Consider the following 21577-nt stretch of genomic DNA (forward strand, 5'->3'; position numbering starts at 1 on the left):
GATCAAGTAGGTGCTCCTTCACTTAGCACCTTCCACGTCAGGTTCTAAATGAGGCGACACCGTGAACGTAACGTCTGATGCGGTAAGGTGTTAGGAGGAATATACTTGCTATCCGTCATTATGTTACACCTGCGCGCGCCGCTGTAAATCATTGATGATCGCACCCAGTCAAGCCAGATGGGTAGCGTGAGTCCGCCCATTAAGGGGGGGGGGGGCAGCACTGGCCTACATTACTTGGAAAATGAAAGGGGATTTAATTTTACAAGGCTACTGATTTAGGGAGAGAATGTGGAAGGTGGTCACGTAGTCTTCTTTTCTCGTCCGTTTCCCCCTTGTCCATTTCCTTCTTTGTTCTCCCCCCCCCCCAAAAAAAAAAAACACACACACACACAAACACCACTTCATTTGGGGAGGGTGGGGAAACGTACGCCAATGCCCTCCTGTAGCTGCACCACTGCCGACAACAGACCAACACACACATTCACACCGACGAGCCGACATCAGACCGCACAGAATATATTACCCCGAATGACCAAGGGCAAGTTGGTTTGGAGTCGATGTCGATTTGGCGGTGTCGACTTGGATGTGTGAGTTATAAATTTAAAGGGGATACCAACACTCATGCAATAACATCCACTCTAAAAGTTATGAACTCGTCTGTTCAGAACCTGAAGGGCATTAACTCATACACTTTAACACAGAGTTAACGCCCTTATGGTCCCAAACATACGAACTATTCATTTGTGGTGGATTCTATTCATTAATTGCGTGACGGTGGCAGCGGTGGGATATGAGCCCACGCCATCAAAATGCCTGGGGGTGTTTCACAAAGACTAAGATCTACTTTAAAGTTGGACTTAAATATGGCAGGTCATTCATGCCACTGGTTGCTCTCATCATTCGTCTCTCAATTATGATATTTAGATAATATTCTTTCCCTTCAATAATGAACTATCAACAAATTAGAATTCTGTAGATTTGTGATCATGATTTGTACGTCCCTTAAGAGACCAATGTCAGTAAACCGCGAGAGCTAACAGTGGCATGAACGGCCTGTCATAGTTAAGTCCAACTTAAAATTGATCTTCGTCTTTGTGAAACACTCCCCAGGTGACTCAATGGACTTCCGACTCCAAATTAAGTGACCCCTGATACGACTCCTGAAATGTGGAATTCTAATCAAGCACTACTTTTAAGTGGGTTGACACAATAGGGATGGTCTTCGACTTGATAGGTGGATAAAAAAATATATAAAAACAGTGATGGAGAAAGATGGAGAGGAAACTAACAAGATGGCACTGGTATGTGGACCTTTCCCGGGTATAACAGAGAGTGAGAAAGAGAGAGAGAGAGAGAGAGAGATATCTATGCTTATATGTATATACATATATATATATATATATATAGAGAGAGAGAGAGAGAGAGAGAGAGAATGTGTGTGTGTGTGAGAGAGAGAGAGAGAGAGAGAGAGAGAGAGAGAGAGAAGGGGTGATCCAAAATCTCTAAGAGAAACGCCAAAGGAACCCCAAGCCGACATTTTGACAAAATCTTGGCCATTCCGAGGTAACATAATTTATTTTCTCTATTGTCAGTCTGGTGTACAACAAAGCTGGAGGAGGAAGGACATGACATTTCCGCCCCCCCCCCCCAAAAAAAAATAATAATAATAAAAAAAATAAAAAAAATAAATAAATAAATAAATAAATAAATTGAGGGATAAGTGACATCTTAAAAAGGTAGAAAGAGCTTTCCGATGTCATCTCATGACGAATTAATGTTTTGTTTTCTTACATTGTTATGGCTTTTATACAAAATGATAGGAAGAGCATGAATTTTCTGATACGATACCCCCCCCCCCCCTCCAAAAAAGGGATAAGCGACATCTTGATAGGGCACCGAGAGAGCTTGCTCGATGTCTAACTTAAAAGACATATTATTGCCTTTTTCTTTTTGACATTGCTAAGGGTCAAACAAAAAGAGATAGAAAGAGCATGACATTTTCCGAAATGACAGTTTCCCTTAAAATGAGGGGTAAGTGATAACATCTTGAAAAGGGCAACGAAAGAGCTCGACCGATTTTCAACTTATGACACATTAATGTTGTTTTCTTTCTGACATTGTTATGTGTCATACAAATTATAGTTAGAGCATGACATTTCCCCCCAAATGAGGGATAAGTGACATCTTGGAAAGAGAAAGACAGAGAGCTTACCTGATATTAACTTGTGACAAATTAATGTTGATGTTTTTTCTGACGTGGTTATAGGTCAGAAAAGAGCCGAGGAGTGTTCATGGTCTATACGAAGCAAATAACTTACAGAATGATAAAGATTTTAATATAAAGCCACCATTTTCTTAAAAGTGAGAGAGAGAGAGAGAGAGAGAGAGAGAGAGAGAGAGGAGAAAGAGGGAGAGAGAGGGTTGGGGCATCCAATAAAAAGAACTTTTGGAAGTTAGGGGTGTTCAAAATGGGCAAAAATGGGCAAATAATGCATTGTACAAAATATGCTCCCTGTCCCTCCCCCACAAAAATGTTGCTGTGTTTATGTTAGGGTGGGAGATGCTATGTCTGCCCTACTTCTGAAAGTGAGGGGGGGGGGGTGTCCCCCAATTTTTGATGCCCTCACAATTTAACAGGACATGCTTTCGAGAATGCAAACCCATCAATTTTACAATAATTCTAAGATCAATACAATCCAACAACTTAATTTATTTCTGACCTCAATTAAACACACAAACAACATTTTCTTTGCTGAGCAGATAGGTATATTTTTTCTCAAAATAAAAGATACATCAATAAGCAGATTTTAAGAAAAAGTATATTAAATTTTACATACATGTATCTGTATGAATGTAGTATACTTTATACCTGAAAGATTATAATAGGGAGTGAAAAAGTACTTTTAAGACAATTGTTTCTCTATAAAATATTCTTTGTACATCAAGATAATACAGGGCCTGAATATTTCACACAATTATATATAAATGAAAGACATTTCATTGGAAAACATGTCCCCCGTAGCCACAAAAAGAAGCCAACGAAAATTGGAAGAAATTGAAGAAATGAATATGAAATTAGTCTGGTCAATATAAAGTTATAACTTTATAAATACATGTATAACCAAAATGTATCAATGTGTGTGATACACTGTATATAGAAGTATTGTAGTCAAGCAATTCAAACAATGGACTGGAAATGCCAAAGTCTGGGGGCCTTTCCTTTGGCGTGATATTAATCAACATTTACATGTACCACTCTCTACCCTGGTGTAGTAAATGGGTACCTGGTAGGGGATTCCTTGAATGAGGTAACTAACTCAGTAGCCTAGCTGGAGCTGAGGTAATAGTGGAGTGCTTGGAGCTCCTTGAGCACCTTGGGAGGTGGGTTGAAGCGCTATACAAGAACCAATGCAGTCAAACCTGTATAGAAAGACCACCTGTCTATAAAGACCACATTTTGTGATTCCCTAGAAAATGGTTTCTCATAGAAACATGTACTTTAAGCACCTGTATATAAAGATCACCTGCCTATAAAGGCCACTTTTATGTTTCCCTCGAAAATGGTTTTTCATTGAAACATGTACTTTAGGCACCTGTATATAAAGATCACCTGCCTATAAAGGCCACTTTTATGTTTCCCTTGAAAATGGTTTCTCATTGAAACATGTAATATAGGCACCTGTACATAAAGATCACCTGCCTATAAAGACCACTTTTCTTGTCTCCCTTGGGTGGTCTTTATAGACAGGTTTCACTGTATTATCATTACACACATTATTTAGGATATATCATACTATTGCTTTCAATTTTATCAGGAAGAATATTGAATGAACGTAACACCACACAGTGAAAAGGAAAATTCTGATTAAAATAGATCTAAATTCGTAACACATATTTTTAAATGGTTACCAATCAATGGTCACTCAAATTCTAGAAACTATATCAGCCTTTTTCTTCTGTTTCTTTTATATTACACAAAAACCAGCCATACTCTATAATACATCAGCCATCACCGCCCCACAATACATTTCAAGGGAAACTCATCTGTGTACATGTTCAAATACCATTAAAATCCCTTTCGAATAATGATTTTTTTTTTTTTTTTTTTTTGTAGATGCTCTTTACATGTAATATATCAGCCATTTTTGTAATCATTATTACCCAAACTCAAAGATATTGTTAACATGATACAAAAATACAGAGCAGCAAGTAGATGAAATAGAAGAATAAATGTAGGAAGTTCTAACTGAATTATTGACAAATACACTCAGAAAATTCGAATTTAACAAACACACCATTTACAGACACTAGATACAGGTATACCGAAATATTGCTTGCAACGTAAAACTCTAACTTCAAGTAGAAATATTAAAAGCCCTTCAGAAGATCAATATATACCTACATAATATTGTGTACAAGTCTACACCAATGCTTTGGTGAATAGAAATCTGCTTTCAATTGAGTTTTACTATGAAAAAAACACAATCGTAATATTTAATATGAAAACATACATGCACATAAACACTGCAATATATTAATACAAAAGAAATGAATAAGTCCTTAGAAATACATTAATGATGAAAGTTCTGTTCATCATCACTGAGTAGTGACATAAATGTATTACATTACAATACAACATATCAGACATATATTATATTTATATTGCTAGGAAAATATAGAATCAAGGTTGTAAGAAAATAGAAAATAGCTAATATCACATTTTTTTGTATTCACCTCATCCATAATGCTTTGGTAACTAGAAATTTGACTTTCTTTTATAAAAAAATACCTACGTGTACGTGCAAAATGATGCAATAATCATCATGTAAACATAAGACATGTACAAATACAGAAATGTTGGAATATACATGTATTAATATAAAAGGATGAATAAGTGTTTGAAAATACTTTTATAATGAAAGCTCGTTCATTTTACCGGAGTACTGACATAAAGGTATCATTAAAATGTAATAGTGAAATTGAATGTACCTTAACGAATTCACCTCATGAATACCTACTGTGCTGTAAATTACAAGTACTTAAAGGAAAGTAAACGTCAATCTGTCAAATGTCACATTTAGTGACCCAATCAAATACTACTTTTTTTCTGTAGTTCCAAAAAAGTAACTGTGTACTATAGCTCTTTATCTGTCACCAATTTAAAGCTGAAACTGCCACACTGTTTTGAGCAGCATTTACCATATTACATTGTGTGTGCAAAAGGTTGACTGTCGCACTCCAATTTTTGATTGATAGATCAACCTAAGTGGACAAAGAGTTTTAAAAAGAAGTCACAAAAGTGGTGTCAAATATAACTCAGCAGTTAAGAATACATAAGAGAATTTCAGCAACCTGCCATCACCCCCACCCCCATATGATACCCCCTTAAGAGCAGGATGGGTTAGGTGATGATCACCTCTATTCCTGTACACCGTAAGGCACAGGTCGGGCCAAGACTCGTTTGTCATTGACGTACGCAAAAGCTGTGATTGAAGTTACCCCCAGCCCCACTACCACCACCACTACAAGCCCCCCTCAAGAGAAGTACGGCTTAAACAATTATCACCTCTAATCCTGTACACCATAAGGCACAGGTGGGGCTAGGACACGCTTGACGTACACAAAGGCTATGAGTGAAGCGATGACGGCTCCCAGTAAGAACATGGCGATCCCGATGCCTGCTGCTGTGCCTGCAAGATACGAAGAATGAAATGTTAACAAAAGAGCATTAGTTGCAACCACAAATAATAATAATAGCTCACATTTATAATGCGCCTAATACTTTGTGTCTACATGTAGGTGCAGCACATATTATTACCCCGATCATCAGATTCAGGCTTACCCGCAACACAATGTACGCACATTTTCCACTCCCTGGGGAGCATTCTAGCCAGTTGCCATTTTTTTTACAAGCGCCACTTGCTAATTCAACCACATTAACTTCCGCATCCTACCGGATACCCATTTAACACCTGGGTATGGAGTGGCAAATGTAGATCAATGTTTTGCCAAAGGACATTAGTGCTGCGGTGGGACTTGAACTGCTGACCTTGTGATCCACAGTCTGGTGACATATCCACTCGTCAACGACACCTTTACAAATAGACCTCCCCATTGCCATCAGAAGTTAACAGAAGTTAACTTTGTTATAGCTTTTTTGCTACAAAATCATATTTTACACTAAAGCATTTTCTTGTAAAAGTAAATACTACACATCCATGATTGCCTGCATGAACCTATTGTATGCGTTGTCTACATGTAGCTAATATTGATAGAAAAGGCAACCTAAATATTTCATTTTGAGAAGAATCCTAGAGAAGTTGCAAGGGACAGGATCATGAATGCACTCCATCATATGTATAACAATTATTGCATATGTAATGATGTTTTGTATGACATAAATGAATATCCAAGTTAAGAATTTACCTGTAAGCCATTGTATTTCAACCTCAGCGACATATGACATCACTCAAGAAATTCTGAATTTGTTGCTCAACTCAAAGGTAAAGACCAGTTTTGGAAACACCCCCCCTCTCAAAAAATGAAATGGAAGCTCTTATTACCAATCATGTGAAAGAATATGTTTTGACTAATACGTAATGATACAAATTTTGCCGGGAAACCGCCTACTGATTGATAAATTTGGTGAATTATCATATCGATCTGGCCTGGTTAGATATTGCGAATGCACTTCAACATTGAACATTTGGGCACATATTTCTGCTTTTTTTGCGAATTTATGTTAAAGTATTGCCATCTAAACCTCTGAAGGCAATATTTAAACAATATTGAATGGATATTTTGCACCCAAAACCCTTGAACCGCAACTTACCACTACCGGTCTTTAACTTTAAAGTGGGTTATATAGAAATATGGAGTATCAAAAAGTCCTAAAAAGACTCACCTGTTCCTACGCCTTCATGGCCATCGTCCGATGGTGGGTGAAAGTCAAAACGTAGGGAACCCCTTGCAATGATCACGCCCACGTCCTGTTACAAATAGTGGAACAAAATTAAATCACCAAGTGCTCAAGATCTACCTTCTGGAAAAGGAATATTAAATTTCCTTTGCTACAGGTAGTACAATCTACTCAGATTTTGAAAATTTGAGCTAGCTTTCCGGGCAGTTACTACAGCCCAGGTCATTTCGAGTCCATATCATTAACACAACGAATTAGAAAACTAGATGGATCTTTGACTGCGCGTAGTCGTAAATGACGCCTCTGCCATAATGCGATTTTACAAACCAAACAGAAGCAATTTAAAAAATTCAAGTTTGATTGTAATCCATTAACAACAGGTTCTCAGAATATCATGATTACAATCTCTTTTTCATATACATGTACAAGTATGACCCTTTGATCTTTGACCTCATGACCCAAAAACCTAATCAGTTCATTGGTTCTGCAAGATACATACATGTCTAATACATACGGTTCTAATGAAAATGTGATCACAAGCTATTTTTGCATACATAATGAGCCCTGTGAACTTTGACCTTGTGACCCCAAAATCTAATCAGTTTATTGGCTTTGCCGCAAGATACATACATGGCCTAAGTTTGGCGGGAATCCATCAATCGGTTTTTTTGAGATAACATGATCACAAGATTGGGACGTACATGTATGGACGGATGGACTAAGCTTAATAATGGTCGGCTAGATCTGTGTTTCTAATCCAAAACTGTACTATATAACCTACGTTAAGACCCCCTGCTTATAAAGACAACATTTCTTGTCAGCCTCAAGCGATCTTCGTATGTAGGTTCAATGGGGTTCCTTTCTTACCTGCCTTGCCCTATTTAGTAAAATTAAGACCTTGACCAATATTTCTCATTGAAACATGTATTAAAGACACCCCTAACCCTAAGCTTAAACTACATGTAGGTCAGCTATGACATTGTTTCTCATTGCAAACTGTACTAACAAAAACTATCATTTAAAGAGACCGCCTGCTTATTGAAGAAGATCACATATGCTGTCTCCCCAGAGTGGTCTTTGAACACAGGTTCGCTTCATACCTTGCCGTCTTTGGTGAAGTTGATACGGATAGGGTTCACCTGCAGGACCCGTTCTTCAAGGGTTACCAGAGCTGTAGCAAGGTCAGGCCCGACCTTGGGGTTGACAGCGTTTCCTTTAACAGGTGGTAGGCCAAGCATGTCGAAGTAGATGATCAGGATCTCCTCGACACCCTCAGCAGCCTAAAAAAAAAGGGACAAGTAAATATGCCATTGAATACATGAGAATGTGAAAGGCCAAGCAGAACAGTTCTGCAGATGTTAGGGGGGAAAAAATGTCTGGTAATTTTGATATGCATTGCCCTTTACAGGTGGGAGGCCAAGCATGTCAAAGTAGACAATCAGGATCTCCTCGACACCCTCAGCAGCCTACAAAAAAGCGACAAATTAATATGCCATTGAATACATGAGAACGTGAAAAGCCAAGCAGAGCAGTTCTTCAGATGGTAGGGAAAAAAATAATATTCTGATAATTTTTATATGCATTGCCTTTTAAAGGTGGCAGACCAAGCATGTCGAAATAAACGATCAGGATCTCCTTGACACCCCCAGCAGCCTACAAATACAACACGAATATATTCAATTCTCTACGAACAATACAGGTTTACAGATAGATATCAGATATGTCAAATCATGTTCCAAACACAATTTTATACGGAAGAATCTTGTTATAAAGAACACTGTTACAACAAACTCTAGTTACAAGGTGGTTTTTCTTCAGTCTCTCTGAATAATACATAATAAACTGGGATAATATAGTGCTTAGAAAAAAGCATATTTGTTTGCATTTGGGGGTAAATCCCCTTTTCAGTATGCTGTTGTTGGAATGTATATGTATATGGTTGTTGGTGCGACACATACTCCAGCTAACAATAACTCCACAGTCCATGTCCTAAGCAAATTCCAAACTTTGACCAATCACCAACACCTACCCCACCCCTAACCATAAACGAACTCTTCCCGGAACCTAAATGCACATCTAACCCATTCCTTAACGAGTTGAAGCGTCTGCCTGTCAAAAAAAATATCTTGGATTTGAATCCAACCCAGGCGGATAACTGAAGCCTGCGTTGTGTGTTAACGTGTCCCTCCCCTTTGTTTCATATACGCAGGCTATGTTAAGTGGAAAACACTCCATCTCTCGAATAGGATGTTAAATGGAGGTCCTGTGCAGAGGAGAATCACCACCTTTGCTCGTTAAGAACCCACTGCACTATTCATATAAGAGTACGGGGAAACCCCGGTGTAGTTGTCCACCTGCACACCCCAATCAGCTACACCAGGAGTGATGCCGTCTATGGTATATACTCACGTAAACATTGCCGATACGACTGGCAGGAAGCCCCGATACATTAGCAATAGTATGCTGCACCGCAGCGTAGAAATTGTGGGTGTTGTTCTCGATGTAGTTCTTACGAATATCTTGATAAATAGAAAGAAAGAAAATAATAAAGATTGCATTTTAATTGCCTTTGAGTAAATTTACTTTCAGTACACACGAACAAACTAAAAGTTAGCTAGGTAAAAATAAGTCTCAGTTTCTGTCCCGATTCATTTGTTTTTCTGCAACCTACATTCTAATTTGTATTAAATATGTGTTTTCTTTAGCATGAAATAATGGAGATTCTGAGGAAATCAAGATGACTTGTTTTGAGCCTTTTTTGGTACATGGGCAAAAGTTTGTGTGTGCAGGAAAACTAACAAATAAACATGACTATATCTCCTCGTTTCTAAAACATCCTGACAAAATACACAATGGCCAGTTTCACCTGACTGGGAGCAATAATGACAATGATTACAGTAAAAAAGAAAGAAAATGATAACGATGATAATGACTAAATTGCTCGCCTTGTATTTACGTGAAAAATGCATTGGAAATCATTGCCGTAGTTTATATTTTTATAACCTTGTAAAGACCTCAACCATGATATCTTTTGCTCCTTCAATCAGAAATCAGGGGGGTGTTTCACAAAGATCCTAAGTCAACCTTACTCTATGTTGGACTTAAGCATTATGGAGAGCCATTTGTAGCCTTATAATAAAATATATCCAATAGCAAAAATTCAAGTACTTTACACTGTTCATAATTTCCACATTAAGAACATGAAATATTCTTGAAAATAGAAGATACGAATGATATGAATCAACATTTTATGCCTTTTAAAATAATTTTTACAACATATTTTTAAACATCCTGACGGCTTTCCATAATTGTTAAGTCCAACTTAGAGATAAGTTAAACTTAGGATCTTTGTGAAACACCCCCCAGTTTGAGAGAAGACATGCAGGCTGAGCCCACCATGTTTGATTGCTTGTTGACAAATCAGGCTACATCACCATTATCCATATAATAATAATAATTATCATCTGGATTTATATAAAGCGTTTGTTACTACGTTTTTAAGTGCTTTACATTGATATTAATATTACCCTGGTCATTGAATTCAGTTGCTAATCTGCACATCCGTATAACCCATCATTAAGGTGTTCCCTCTTGTTAACGCTTTTCATCCAGGAGGATATATCACGTCTTAACTCAATGCCTTGTACCTACCGACTCCTACAATCTCTACAGCTACAGAGTAACTGTCTAACTCAAAATAATTCAGTTGGGACCGCTTTTATTACTATAGGTACAACATCATTATCCTTATTGTTAAGGTGTTGCTACCCTTTAAAGCCCCACTGCACTACTTATATCTACTTGCGCCCTCTATATAGCAAACAATGCCTAGGCGGTGCCTGTTGGTCCCCCATGATCCCCTTTTTCTTATGTTAATTGAGAGGTGAGTTGACGAGATAGCCACCTGTCAGTGACCTTGCAGGGAGGTCTAATCCCTCCTGGCCAAACTAGTGCAGACGGGTTTTAATATCTCAATACCTTCTTCTTCCTTTAGAGTACAAACCTCTTTACAGAGTATTATCGTACTATACTGGGGGTGTGTGCAGGTGGACCACTACACCGGGGTTTCCCCCTACTCCTGTACAAATAGTGCAGTGGGTTCTTAACATCCTATCTGAGGGACCTTGTACCTACCGACTCCAATAATCTCTACCGCCATAGAGCGGCTGTCTTCCTCGTTGTAGCAGAGATGAACATCAAAGAAATGATCCGAAAGCTGATAAGTGAAGTGGATCAGTTTCTGATTCATTCTAAACGTGAAGTTTGTGCTTGCATTCTGTAAAAAAACAATTATAATAGTGATACATGTATTTTAGATCTCACTTCTATGGTGGGCCGTACAGGCCATTATTATGTTCAACTTTACAACTATACTTCCATCAAATTGATGTAACATTTTATCCAATCAGAACACTGGAAACTATATAACCATGCAACTATACAACAATAAATCTATTGAATGGATGAATAAAAGCAAAAGAAAAAACAATAATAAAGGTGATACCTGTATTGTAGAACTCACTTCTATGGTGATTAGGCCATTTTTATATGACTATTTTAACTACCGTAATCAAAACACAGGAAACTATATATACAACCTTTAACGCTATACATCTAACTGTTCATCCTTCGAATGGATGTAAAGTTTTATCCAATCAGAACACTGGAAACTATACAACCATGCAACTATACATCAATAAATATATCGAATGGAAGTAGAGTTGTACATAATACTGGCATGCGAAGCCCACCATACACTCCTAGATCCTAATCAAATGATCGGACGAACGCAGTTGCAGGTGATCTAGTAGTTTCCAGTATTTTGGGGAGTAAATAATGAAAATGAAATATAGTACACCTAGCAAGGTAAAATTAATAAACAGATACAAAAATGAGAAGTGGTCTTCCCTTATGCTTTTTTCTTTTGCCTCTGCATTCTTCTCCTCCACCCCCCCCCCTTTTTTCGGGGGGGGGGGGGTTGGGTGCATAGTTTACTGGGCCATACAGGCACAAGACTACAAACCAGGGTTCAATTAGTTGTTTCATGAATGTGGAAAAGATAATACTCACCTTGCCAGTAAACCTGAATAGTAGGGGCATCTGATGAACTAAGCCAGATTTATTTGTGCCTCCCGTCCAGTTACCCTGCATACAGCAAACGGAAAGAACCGAAAAAGTACAGGAAGTACACAAAGGATAATTTAGTGATGTCACAATTGATATTTGATGATGTCACAATGAAAAAGTCAGTAATTATGTCACAATAGCAAATTATATATGCCACAATGGCTAATTATCTATGTCACAATGGCTAATTATCATGTCACACTATCTATGTCACAATAGATAATCAGTGATGTCACAATGGATAGTCCCCAGACTCTCTAAAAGTTGTATCGCACAGAACATGTATCAATTTCGATATGTATGCCGGGCTTGAGCAGATAAAACAAACACAGGGTATAAGTCCATCAATAACTCTGCACTTGCACTAGTTCAAAATTACTCAATTTTACAGGATGTATGCACGAGTGGTTAAGTCCCTGGACTGTCGTTCACAAAGTCCGCGGTTCGAGACCTGCGCAGCGCTCATGTCCTTTGGCAAGACATTGATCTACATTTGCCACACTCAACCCAGGTGAGGTAAATGAGTACCTGACAGGAATTAATTCTTTGGAAAGCTAGAGCGCCGTAATGGCAGCACAGCTAAAGCCGAGGTAATAATTTCCAAGTAGTGCTATACACTGTATATAAAAACTGAGTATTAATATTATTATTATTAATTACTATTTTTACTTACCCTAGCAAAGAAGTACTCCATGGTGAAGTTCCAGACGGAAGATCCGTTAACACGCTGACCAGCAGTAATCCAAGCCTCGGCATCAATATCATCCAAAGTCGTCTGTAGAGAATGAATGTAATAATAGGAATAGTCATATTTGTACAATGTTTAATTCAGGGTGGACCACAAACAAGCATGTCCTAGAACAGGTGAAATTGGAGCTTGGAAGGAATATGAACTGTTGTCTCTACTCCAGGGCTTGATTAAAGGCCCACTGCACTACTTGTAGCTACTTGCGCCCTCTCTATATTAAACAATGCCTTATCAGTGACCATTGGTCCCCCATGATCCTCTTTTTCTTATGTCAACTGAGAGCTGAGTTGATGAGATAACCACCTGTCCAGTGACCGTGCAGGACGGTCTAATTCCTCCTGTAAACTAGTACTGATAAGCTTTAAGGGCTCCAAGGTTTCTTAGATAAACTCTAACCCAAGCCATATTTTGAACCATTTTCAAACACATTTTATCACTATTATTTCATAAATAATCTATTTTAAATACACATATTTAACTGTTGCTGTACAATAAAAATTCAACCCTGTTCCTGTTACATCTTTAAACCCCTGCTACATTTCTAAGCACTTCTCATGTAACATTATTACCCCAGTGGAAAGCGCTTGGATAAATAGTTGGATAGATAGTTTGATAAATCACCAGATCGTAGATCACAAGGTAGAGGTTTCAAATCCCAGCCTAGCACTAACGGCCTTTGGCAAGATGTCAATCTACATTTGCCACTCTCCACCCAGGTGATAAATGGGTACCTGGTAGAATGCAAACATTAATGTAGTTTGCTCAGCATTGTGAGCGTCTGTAAAATAGCCCCTGGTTGGAATGCTCCCCAGGGAGTGGAGAATGTGCAAAATTTGTGTGCAGGAAAGCCTGAATCCGATGACCGGGGTAATAGTATATTTGTAAAGCGCTTAGAGACAATGTGGATGTATTAAGCACTATATAAACGCTGAATATTATCATTATTAATATCCAACCATATTGATGTAAATATCCTACCAGCCACCAATTTAATACTTGGATGATGACTGGCACATGTGGATAAAAATCCTAGATCAAATTGAATTAAACAGAACTGAAATGAATTTAATTAAACTGAATTGAATTAAACTGAATTGATTTAAACTGAATTGATTTAAACTGAATTGAACTGAAATGAATTGAATGGAATTGAAATGAATTTGACTACATGTACATTGAATCAAATTGAATTAAACTGAACTGAAATGAATTGAATTGAACTGAATTGAATTGAATTGAATTATATTGAATTGAATCTTACATTTCCCTCATAGATCCATGATGACTGGTTATGAAGAATGAAGCTGTTTGGGGATTTCAGTGATACATGTATCCCATCCGGCGATTCAGTATCCCTGAAGAAAGAGTCAACGGGTATAGGACCAATGGTACACTGATCAGTCCCATACTCAAACTTGTAAGCCAGACCTATGATAAAAGAATGTGTCTGAGTAAATTTACTGTCATATACTTGGTCTAGAGGGGCAGTTGTGCATGGACAATTGTTCTAAGTCCCTTAATCAAACTTACATGCCTCACCCAAGACAAACTTATATTTTCTTGTACTAGTTCTTAGGAATACTTGTCCTAAAGAGCACTTGTTCTATGAGGGGTACTAGTTCTTAGGAATACTTGTCCTAAAGAGCACTTGTTCTATGAGGGGTACTAGTTCTTAGGAATATTTGTCCTAAAGAGCAATTGTTCTTAAGAATACTTGTCCAAAAGAGCACTTTTTCAATGAGAGGTACTTGTTCTTAGAAATATTTGTCCTTTATGAAGGCTACTTTTGCTTTATAGGAATACTTGTCCTGAAAACACTTGTTCTACAACGGGTATTGTCCCAACGGGTACTTGTCCTAAAGGGTACTTGTCCTAAAGGAAACTTGTTCTATAAGTACTTGTCCTAAAGAGTATTTCTTTCTGAAGGAAAAATTGTCCTAATGGGTGTTTGTCCTAAGCGCTACATGTCCTATAAGTGATGCTTGTCTTGAGGGGTATTTGTCTTACGAAGTGTGTGCTTAAGTGGTACTTGTTCAGGGGCTGGTTGTCCAGGGTTGGTCAAACAACAAAACCAGTATTACATACCTGCATTGAAGTCATGGACTTCTCTGACCATAGTGGCATTCCCTGAAGAGTTGCCCCAAGGTTCGTATATATATGCAAACAGATTAGCCGGATAGTTGTAGTACTCCTAATGATTGAATTTAAAATTTGAAATTGAAATTTGAAATAAATTGACAATGAAAATTGAATTTTAAAATTGGAAATAAATAGACAATAAAATTGAATTTGGAAAAAAAATTGAAAATAAAAATTGAAATTGAATATTGCAATTGAAAAATTGAAAAAAGAATAATGCAAATTGAATAGTAAAATTTGAAAATTGAAGATTGAAAATGGAGGATGGGAAATGGAAGATTTGATATAGGAAATGTGAGATTGTTCAAAGCTTTTAGCTATTTCTTATCATACATACAATACAACTGTATACTTGTATTTTCGAATACAAAGGCATTTGAATGGCAATCTTTTCCGCGGACAAATCTTTGATTCAAATGTACGTTGTAAAAAGAATGAGAAAGCTCAAAAATGTATTTTTCGCTGTTATCAAAATTCTTTCTTTTTTTTCTTAACCCTTTTGGGACGAGCATTCCACATTTTGATGCTTGAAAAGAAAGGACAACAATTTCTGCACACATATATTGTATTCATTTTTGTTATATGACCATATTACATTTGATGCCCAGAATTTTAATTAAGGAAAATAAGCCTAAAATTCCTTACATTGGCAACACTTTAGGAGGTTCAAAATCATTGTTTTTTTCTGTCAGAATCGGCCGATATTCAACATTTCTGTAAAATTCCTGTAGAACCATGTATAATGTAATACAGAGACATAGCATTTTGTCAGAACAATGTAGAATTAAAAGGAAACAAGGTTGCCAAGTTGAAGAACAATATGTGATTGATTTAGCCCTAAAGAAAAATCCCTGTCCTAAGACGATAGACAACCAGAGACTGCTATTATCATGGCAGGCATTGTACTACAGATGAATGGAGGCCAGTGAATAAGAATGGAAGAAGTAACTTACCCTTGAATAGTGGATTCTTTGATAACTTGGTATCACTGATTCTATGTTCACCCCAAAGACTTTGGGGAAATCTGGGAACTTCTTCACCCTCTTGTAGCCTGGGCAAACTACACCTAGAGGTGGCTGTAAAGCAGAAAACAAGTAACGAAATTGATTATAATTGAGTGAGGAGTTGTGACTTTGTGTGGGCTCAAAGGTTACGCATCAACTTAAAGGTAAAGACCAGTTATGGTCACGCGATTGCATTGGGAAAGAAACGTTGTGGAATCGATCAGAAAAGGATGATCATCTAGCATCTAGCATCTGCAAGGTTCTGGAATCATCAAAATGATAAGAAATTTGGCCCATTCTTCGTAAAGTTACAAGCACTATACACAGAAAGATGTATATGGGACTACCCTATATCTCTCACAGACCATGAGAGAAACAAATTTACCAAATATATGAATTAGTAGGCGGTTTCCCGGCAATTTTTTTAAAACCATGTATTAGTCAAAACATATTCTTTCACATGATTGGTAATGAGAGCTTCCATTTCATTTTTTGAAATTGGGGCGTTTCCAATACTGGTCTTTACCTTTCAAGTGTACTTTATAATCACCTGATAAAATATTTTGTGAATATGTAGCATGTGTATAAAATCAACCTCAAATCATTTACCTGGCATTCTTTACATGTACCTGTAGATAAACTATTAAGGAGTTTGAAGAAAATAAAAGATACATGTATGGCTCGCCTGGAACCGAAGTTGGTGCATGCCCTATTCAATGCGAGTGTGTACATGCATGCGAGCGAAGGTGTTTTATAGTTTACTTAGCGAGAGTATTTGAAATGCAATATTTCTTTGTAAAAGAAATATTTGAAGCTCATAGTTAACTATTAAGTATATAAACAGGGAACCCCTTACATAAATAGCAAAACAAGTATTCTTGATTGGTACATGTACACATTAACATTGATTGCAGACTGACCTCCCTTTGAGCTGAAGACCTTTTTTGGGGGGACTGTTTACCGTATCTTTTATAAAGAGTGATATGTGTTATAATAACGTGGTAGCATTATAAACATGTATTATCTAAAATATATTAGTAGCAATTTTACACATTCTCGTATATGTAATTTATGCTACACACTGAGCTCACGCTACAGGAATCTTCCATCAGGAAATGTGTACATGTACTTCAATAGCAACTCGAAAGTATCATAAGTACCCATTAGTGCCAAAATGACATATAAACAGCAATTTATGTAATAGATCTTGGCACTCTGCCAATAAGGCAATAATCACCATGTAGAAATGATTATATCACTTATCCATTGTGTGTACACCTTCAATGCATGTCATCACTTCTGTTTACAATACCAGGTACTTCTATTGTGAAATATGAATGCATTTGCCTCACAATGCCTGCATTATGACCTCGTAAATTGCCCTAGATAAAGTACGGCTGCAAACAGAGAATCAATAGCGACATAATTTATTTATAGTAAAATCAATTCTCTTCCTCCCCCCTCCCCCCTTCCATATGGTGTTTCTTATTTACAAATATATATCCAACAAATTCAATTATTTTAATACAGAAACAACTATGGATCATGTAATAAAACAAGTGACTGAAGGGTTATTAATAATCCTGAGAGCCAAAACTCCAGGGTAGAGGAAACAAAAATGAAAAATAATATTTCAATACATGTGAAATACATGATAAACTCAAACTTGCTGGAGGCAATTAATGTTTGCATATGATATACAGTGATTGTAAGCAAATTATGAAGAGTTTAATTCCAAAAGGAGCTAAATCCACTTTTGTAACTTCAGAGAAAAAAAGGAATTGTTTGCCAGAATTTAAACAGGCGTCTATAGAAAAGTGATATTAGAAGGTTGCTTTTGAATTGCTCCTAAAATCTAAGTACATACCGGTAATTTTGTTGAAAGACAGGTCCCTATTAAAGTGAACAACGTTCTGATAACAATAACTCAATTTTCATCAAAAGTGGATTTAGCTCCTTTTGGAATTAAGCTCTTCACATGCACATATAATACATGTGATGAAATTGTTTCTCTTTCTTCTTACCTCAAAGGCTCTTTCCATGGTCACAGGGCCCGGCTCAACTTCCAGGTATTCATAATTGTGGTAAAAATTGTACTTCTCCTGGGTTCTCCTACTAATACCTGCCAATTAGGGACAAAACAAGCAACAAATGTCAAAAATGGATGTGCACTGTAAGACTACTATTTAAAAACACTTGAAGTTTCCTGAATGAACATGTACATGGAACTATAATATCAATTGCATTTAATTTCATTCTTTTCTCAATTCTATGAAAATGACAATAAAACATACAAAACAACCTACACTGCAGTAAAGGTATACACTGCACGTAATTAAACAACAATTAAAAGGTACAGTACAAAATTGCAATAGATTGAAATGTTCCAAAAAACATATCAAAATGTGGAGGCACAAACAAAAGCCAAAGGCCGATCACAGGCTTGTCTCCAAATATACAGAGTGAGTCCAAAAAAAATTACACCTAGAAAATTGCTAATTATTAAAAAAATCATCGATAAACATTAAACTTGTATATGTCTTATGAACGAGTGTTTTATCCCAAATCATTTGGTACCATTTTTGTGTGGTATGTGTTCACGCTTGGATGAACAGGAGACATTGTTTGCGAGAGTGCAAAAATCAAATTGCGCCAAAGTTGCCTGTATGATGTTTGAATAAAACAATTGGGATTTTGGTATTAATTCGGTCTTTGCAGATCCAAATAACACCCCTAACAAAATCAATCATGCCACACATATCAAATATCGAATATCAGATATCAACGAACATTTGTGCGCGTGTGTTTGGGTGTGTGTGACTTTGCCCTTTGCAAAAAAACATATGCAATGTATTTCATTTGATACATTCAATCCATTCTCTCACTCCGCTAATCCCAACATAATACATACTGAAGGCATCACTTTGGCGCAAGTCGATTTTTGCACTCTCGCAAACAATGCCACTTGTTCATCCAAGCGTGAACACATACATGTACCACACAAAAATGGTACCAAATGATTTGGGATTAAACACTCTATCATAAGATGTATAATAATTTACTGTTCATAGATGACTTTACAAATAATTAGCAATTTTCGCAATGAGGTGTAAACTTTTTTTGACTCACACGGTATATCCACTAAAACATGTAAATTCCAAGATTGCAATTTTTAACTGCAATTCTCCCCTTCTGTATTGTGGTTTTAAAGGTACAGTACCTTTCAACTTTAATACATACATCTGAATAAATATATTTCCTATAAGAACTATATATTTCCTATAAAAATACATGAACTTTAAAAGATGGAAAATCCAAAGTGGAGGAAGTAAGGTACTTGTTTCTGTTTCAGGAAAGATAAGACAATGAGAAATTGAATTATATACTGTTTATGTATATTTATGTATACTTGTGTTTTGTGTATATATTATACCATCAACTAATGAGGAAAGCATCCTACAGAAACTCAAGTTTCTATTGGTAATCCCCAGGCATTAGTTGGTGGCTTTTTTCTGTTATTCTATTTATTATTGTAATTTGTTTCATTTTATGTTATTGATTCCTGTATATATCCTTTATATTCCTGGAAATCAAAATAAAATATATATAATAAAAATAGAAGGTCTGAATTCTTCAGTAGGATTTGACAACCATAGAATGGAAGGGGTCAACAATAAAGACAAAAATCGTCTAAGCTCTGCATTTTTACATGTTTGTTTTTCCTTACCAAAGAAAAAAAATTGAATTTTACCTGATCCATTAATAGTAGCTCTGAGAGGGATGGCATTCGGCCCTGACTGAAGATGGAAGCTAGCGTTGGAGAAATAGAAATCAAGTCTGAAGGTGTGATTGGAGTCGGGATTGTAGATGCATCGCTGCCAATGGTTCGCGGGGATGCCCCTGACCGTCGCCACGCCCATGTAGGTCTCGTTGAATTCCTCGCCGAACCGGAATATGGCGTCGGTGCCGTTGATGTGACCGGTCCCATTTTCAATATGGAAACCGAACAGACTGAAGCGACCAAAGTCCCGAACATTGCAGCTGGACGTTCCTTTAGAAGTTAATAACAAGAAAAACACTGTCAAGTGTCAACACCAGAAACTGTTTGTGTTCCATGAATTGTGCAACTTAAAGTGGTCAAGATTCTTTTGAAAAATCTTGCTACAAAGGCCTTTGCAATTAATTCATGGTGTTTTCAGACTTTACATTGTTATCAACTAGTCAAAGTACACTGTAGTGCTGTAGATGCATGCATTCATATGAGCATGAATCTCATCTTGTATAGCCACAGCTTCAAACCTGGGCATTGTTTCATAAAACTGTTTCAAATACTACATTTCTATGGTAAATTTGCTCTCAGCCAATCAAATGCCATGATTTCAGTAGCAGACACAGTAAATGTAACTTATTGAAAACAAGTTTTATGAAACAGGGCCCAGGGTCAAATGGGTTTTAGGGCTAGCAGTAAGGGTCCATGTGTATGGGGTAGACCCCTTTATATAATTTGTCTTTTAATGCTTTTAATTTACCAGGAAACCAATGAAATTGGGGCTGAACCAGAATAAACTATGAACATGACTGACAAAGAAAGCGGACAAAATATACAGTTCCTCAGGTACATGTAGACAAAGGAACATCCCTTCACTGCTATTATGTAAAAATGTGTAGAACAGGTGTCACATGCATATTCACCTTTTTACATAATAGCAGTGAAGGGATGTTCCTTAGTCTACCGGAGGAACTGTATATTTTGTCCGCTTTCTTTGTTCATCAAATTCATAGTGATACAAGTACATATACAAACTGAATCACATGAAATTATGTTTCATTTAATTACTTCCTGGTCTGTCTCTGACATTTTACATATTTGTATACTACACAAAATGCAGCCAAATACATTTGGTCAGCGTTACCTTGCATACATTTAGAATTTACAGGGATATAAAAAGAACATTTTATCATTGATAAATACTATAAATAGTAATATTATTATCACCTTTCCTTTTCAACTATTATTACAATTATTATCATCTTAAATGATACCATCATCTTCATAATTATCAGTTTGTAATGATTACTATTTTATTATTATCATTATCATTCATATTATCATTATTATTCCTATTATCATTATTAATAATATTATTACCATCATCCTTATTATTATTGTCATTATCGTTATTACTATCAATAATTCATTATTATTAGGGTTATCATCACCATCACATAGCAATATCATTATAAATTATAATATTTATCATTATCACTATCCAACTTACCACTTGCATGGTCTGTTGTGACCTCCACAGTCTGGTTGAGTCCATAGTCGTAGGAAGTGTAATGCGTGCTGTTGTCACCGCGATGCGAGATCGAGGCACCGCGGTTATTGACTGCATCATAAAACTCCTCCAAGATGAAGGAATAACCCTTGTTTACAATATTCACTTCCACCTTCAGCCGATACTGCGAGGGAAGGGTGGGAAGCGGAGGGCCGTCGTAAGGGTAGGTGTAGTTCGAGGGGTCACAGACGCCCAGGTCGGGAGCTGCTTGTACGACGACGATGACCACTGCGATCAACGTTACAAGGTGGAGCTTCAAAGATGAAGCCATTTTGGGTGGATGTACTGTACTCCACCTATG

General features: G+C 36.9%; 1 protein-coding gene across 2 annotated transcripts; it reads right to left on the minus strand.

The window, feature by feature from the left end:
• Positions 1-5288: 5288 nt before the first annotated feature.
• Positions 5289-21572, minus strand: LOC580499. Of its 2 annotated transcripts, XM_030978061.1 has the most exons (13): positions 21217-21569; positions 19689-19988; positions 17962-18059; positions 15887-16009; positions 14880-14985; positions 14056-14222; positions 12720-12821; positions 11990-12064; positions 11054-11195; positions 9329-9438; positions 8020-8199; positions 6905-6989; positions 5289-5690 (listed from the first exon to the last, which is right to left on the minus strand). In XM_030978061.1, exons 1-13 carry the CDS (start codon positions 21545-21547, stop codon positions 5569-5571), a joined length of 1941 nt encoding a protein of 646 aa, XP_030833921.1. In that variant the 5' UTR covers positions 21548-21569; the 3' UTR covers positions 5289-5568. The 2 variants fall into 2 exon arrangements, with proteins under 2 accessions (XP_030833921.1, XP_030833922.1); XM_030978062.1 differs by lacking the exons at positions 5289-5690; positions 6905-6989; positions 8020-8199 and adding an exon at positions 8263-8385 and having other exon boundaries at positions 21217-21572.
• Positions 21573-21577: the final 5 nt, after the last annotated feature.

This window comes from Strongylocentrotus purpuratus, unplaced genomic scaffold (assembly GCF_000002235.5).
Source record: "Strongylocentrotus purpuratus isolate Spur 01 unplaced genomic scaffold, Spur_5.0 spur5_scaffold_1, whole genome shotgun sequence".
Lineage (NCBI taxonomy): Eukaryota > Metazoa > Echinodermata > Echinoidea > Camarodonta > Strongylocentrotidae > Strongylocentrotus > Strongylocentrotus purpuratus.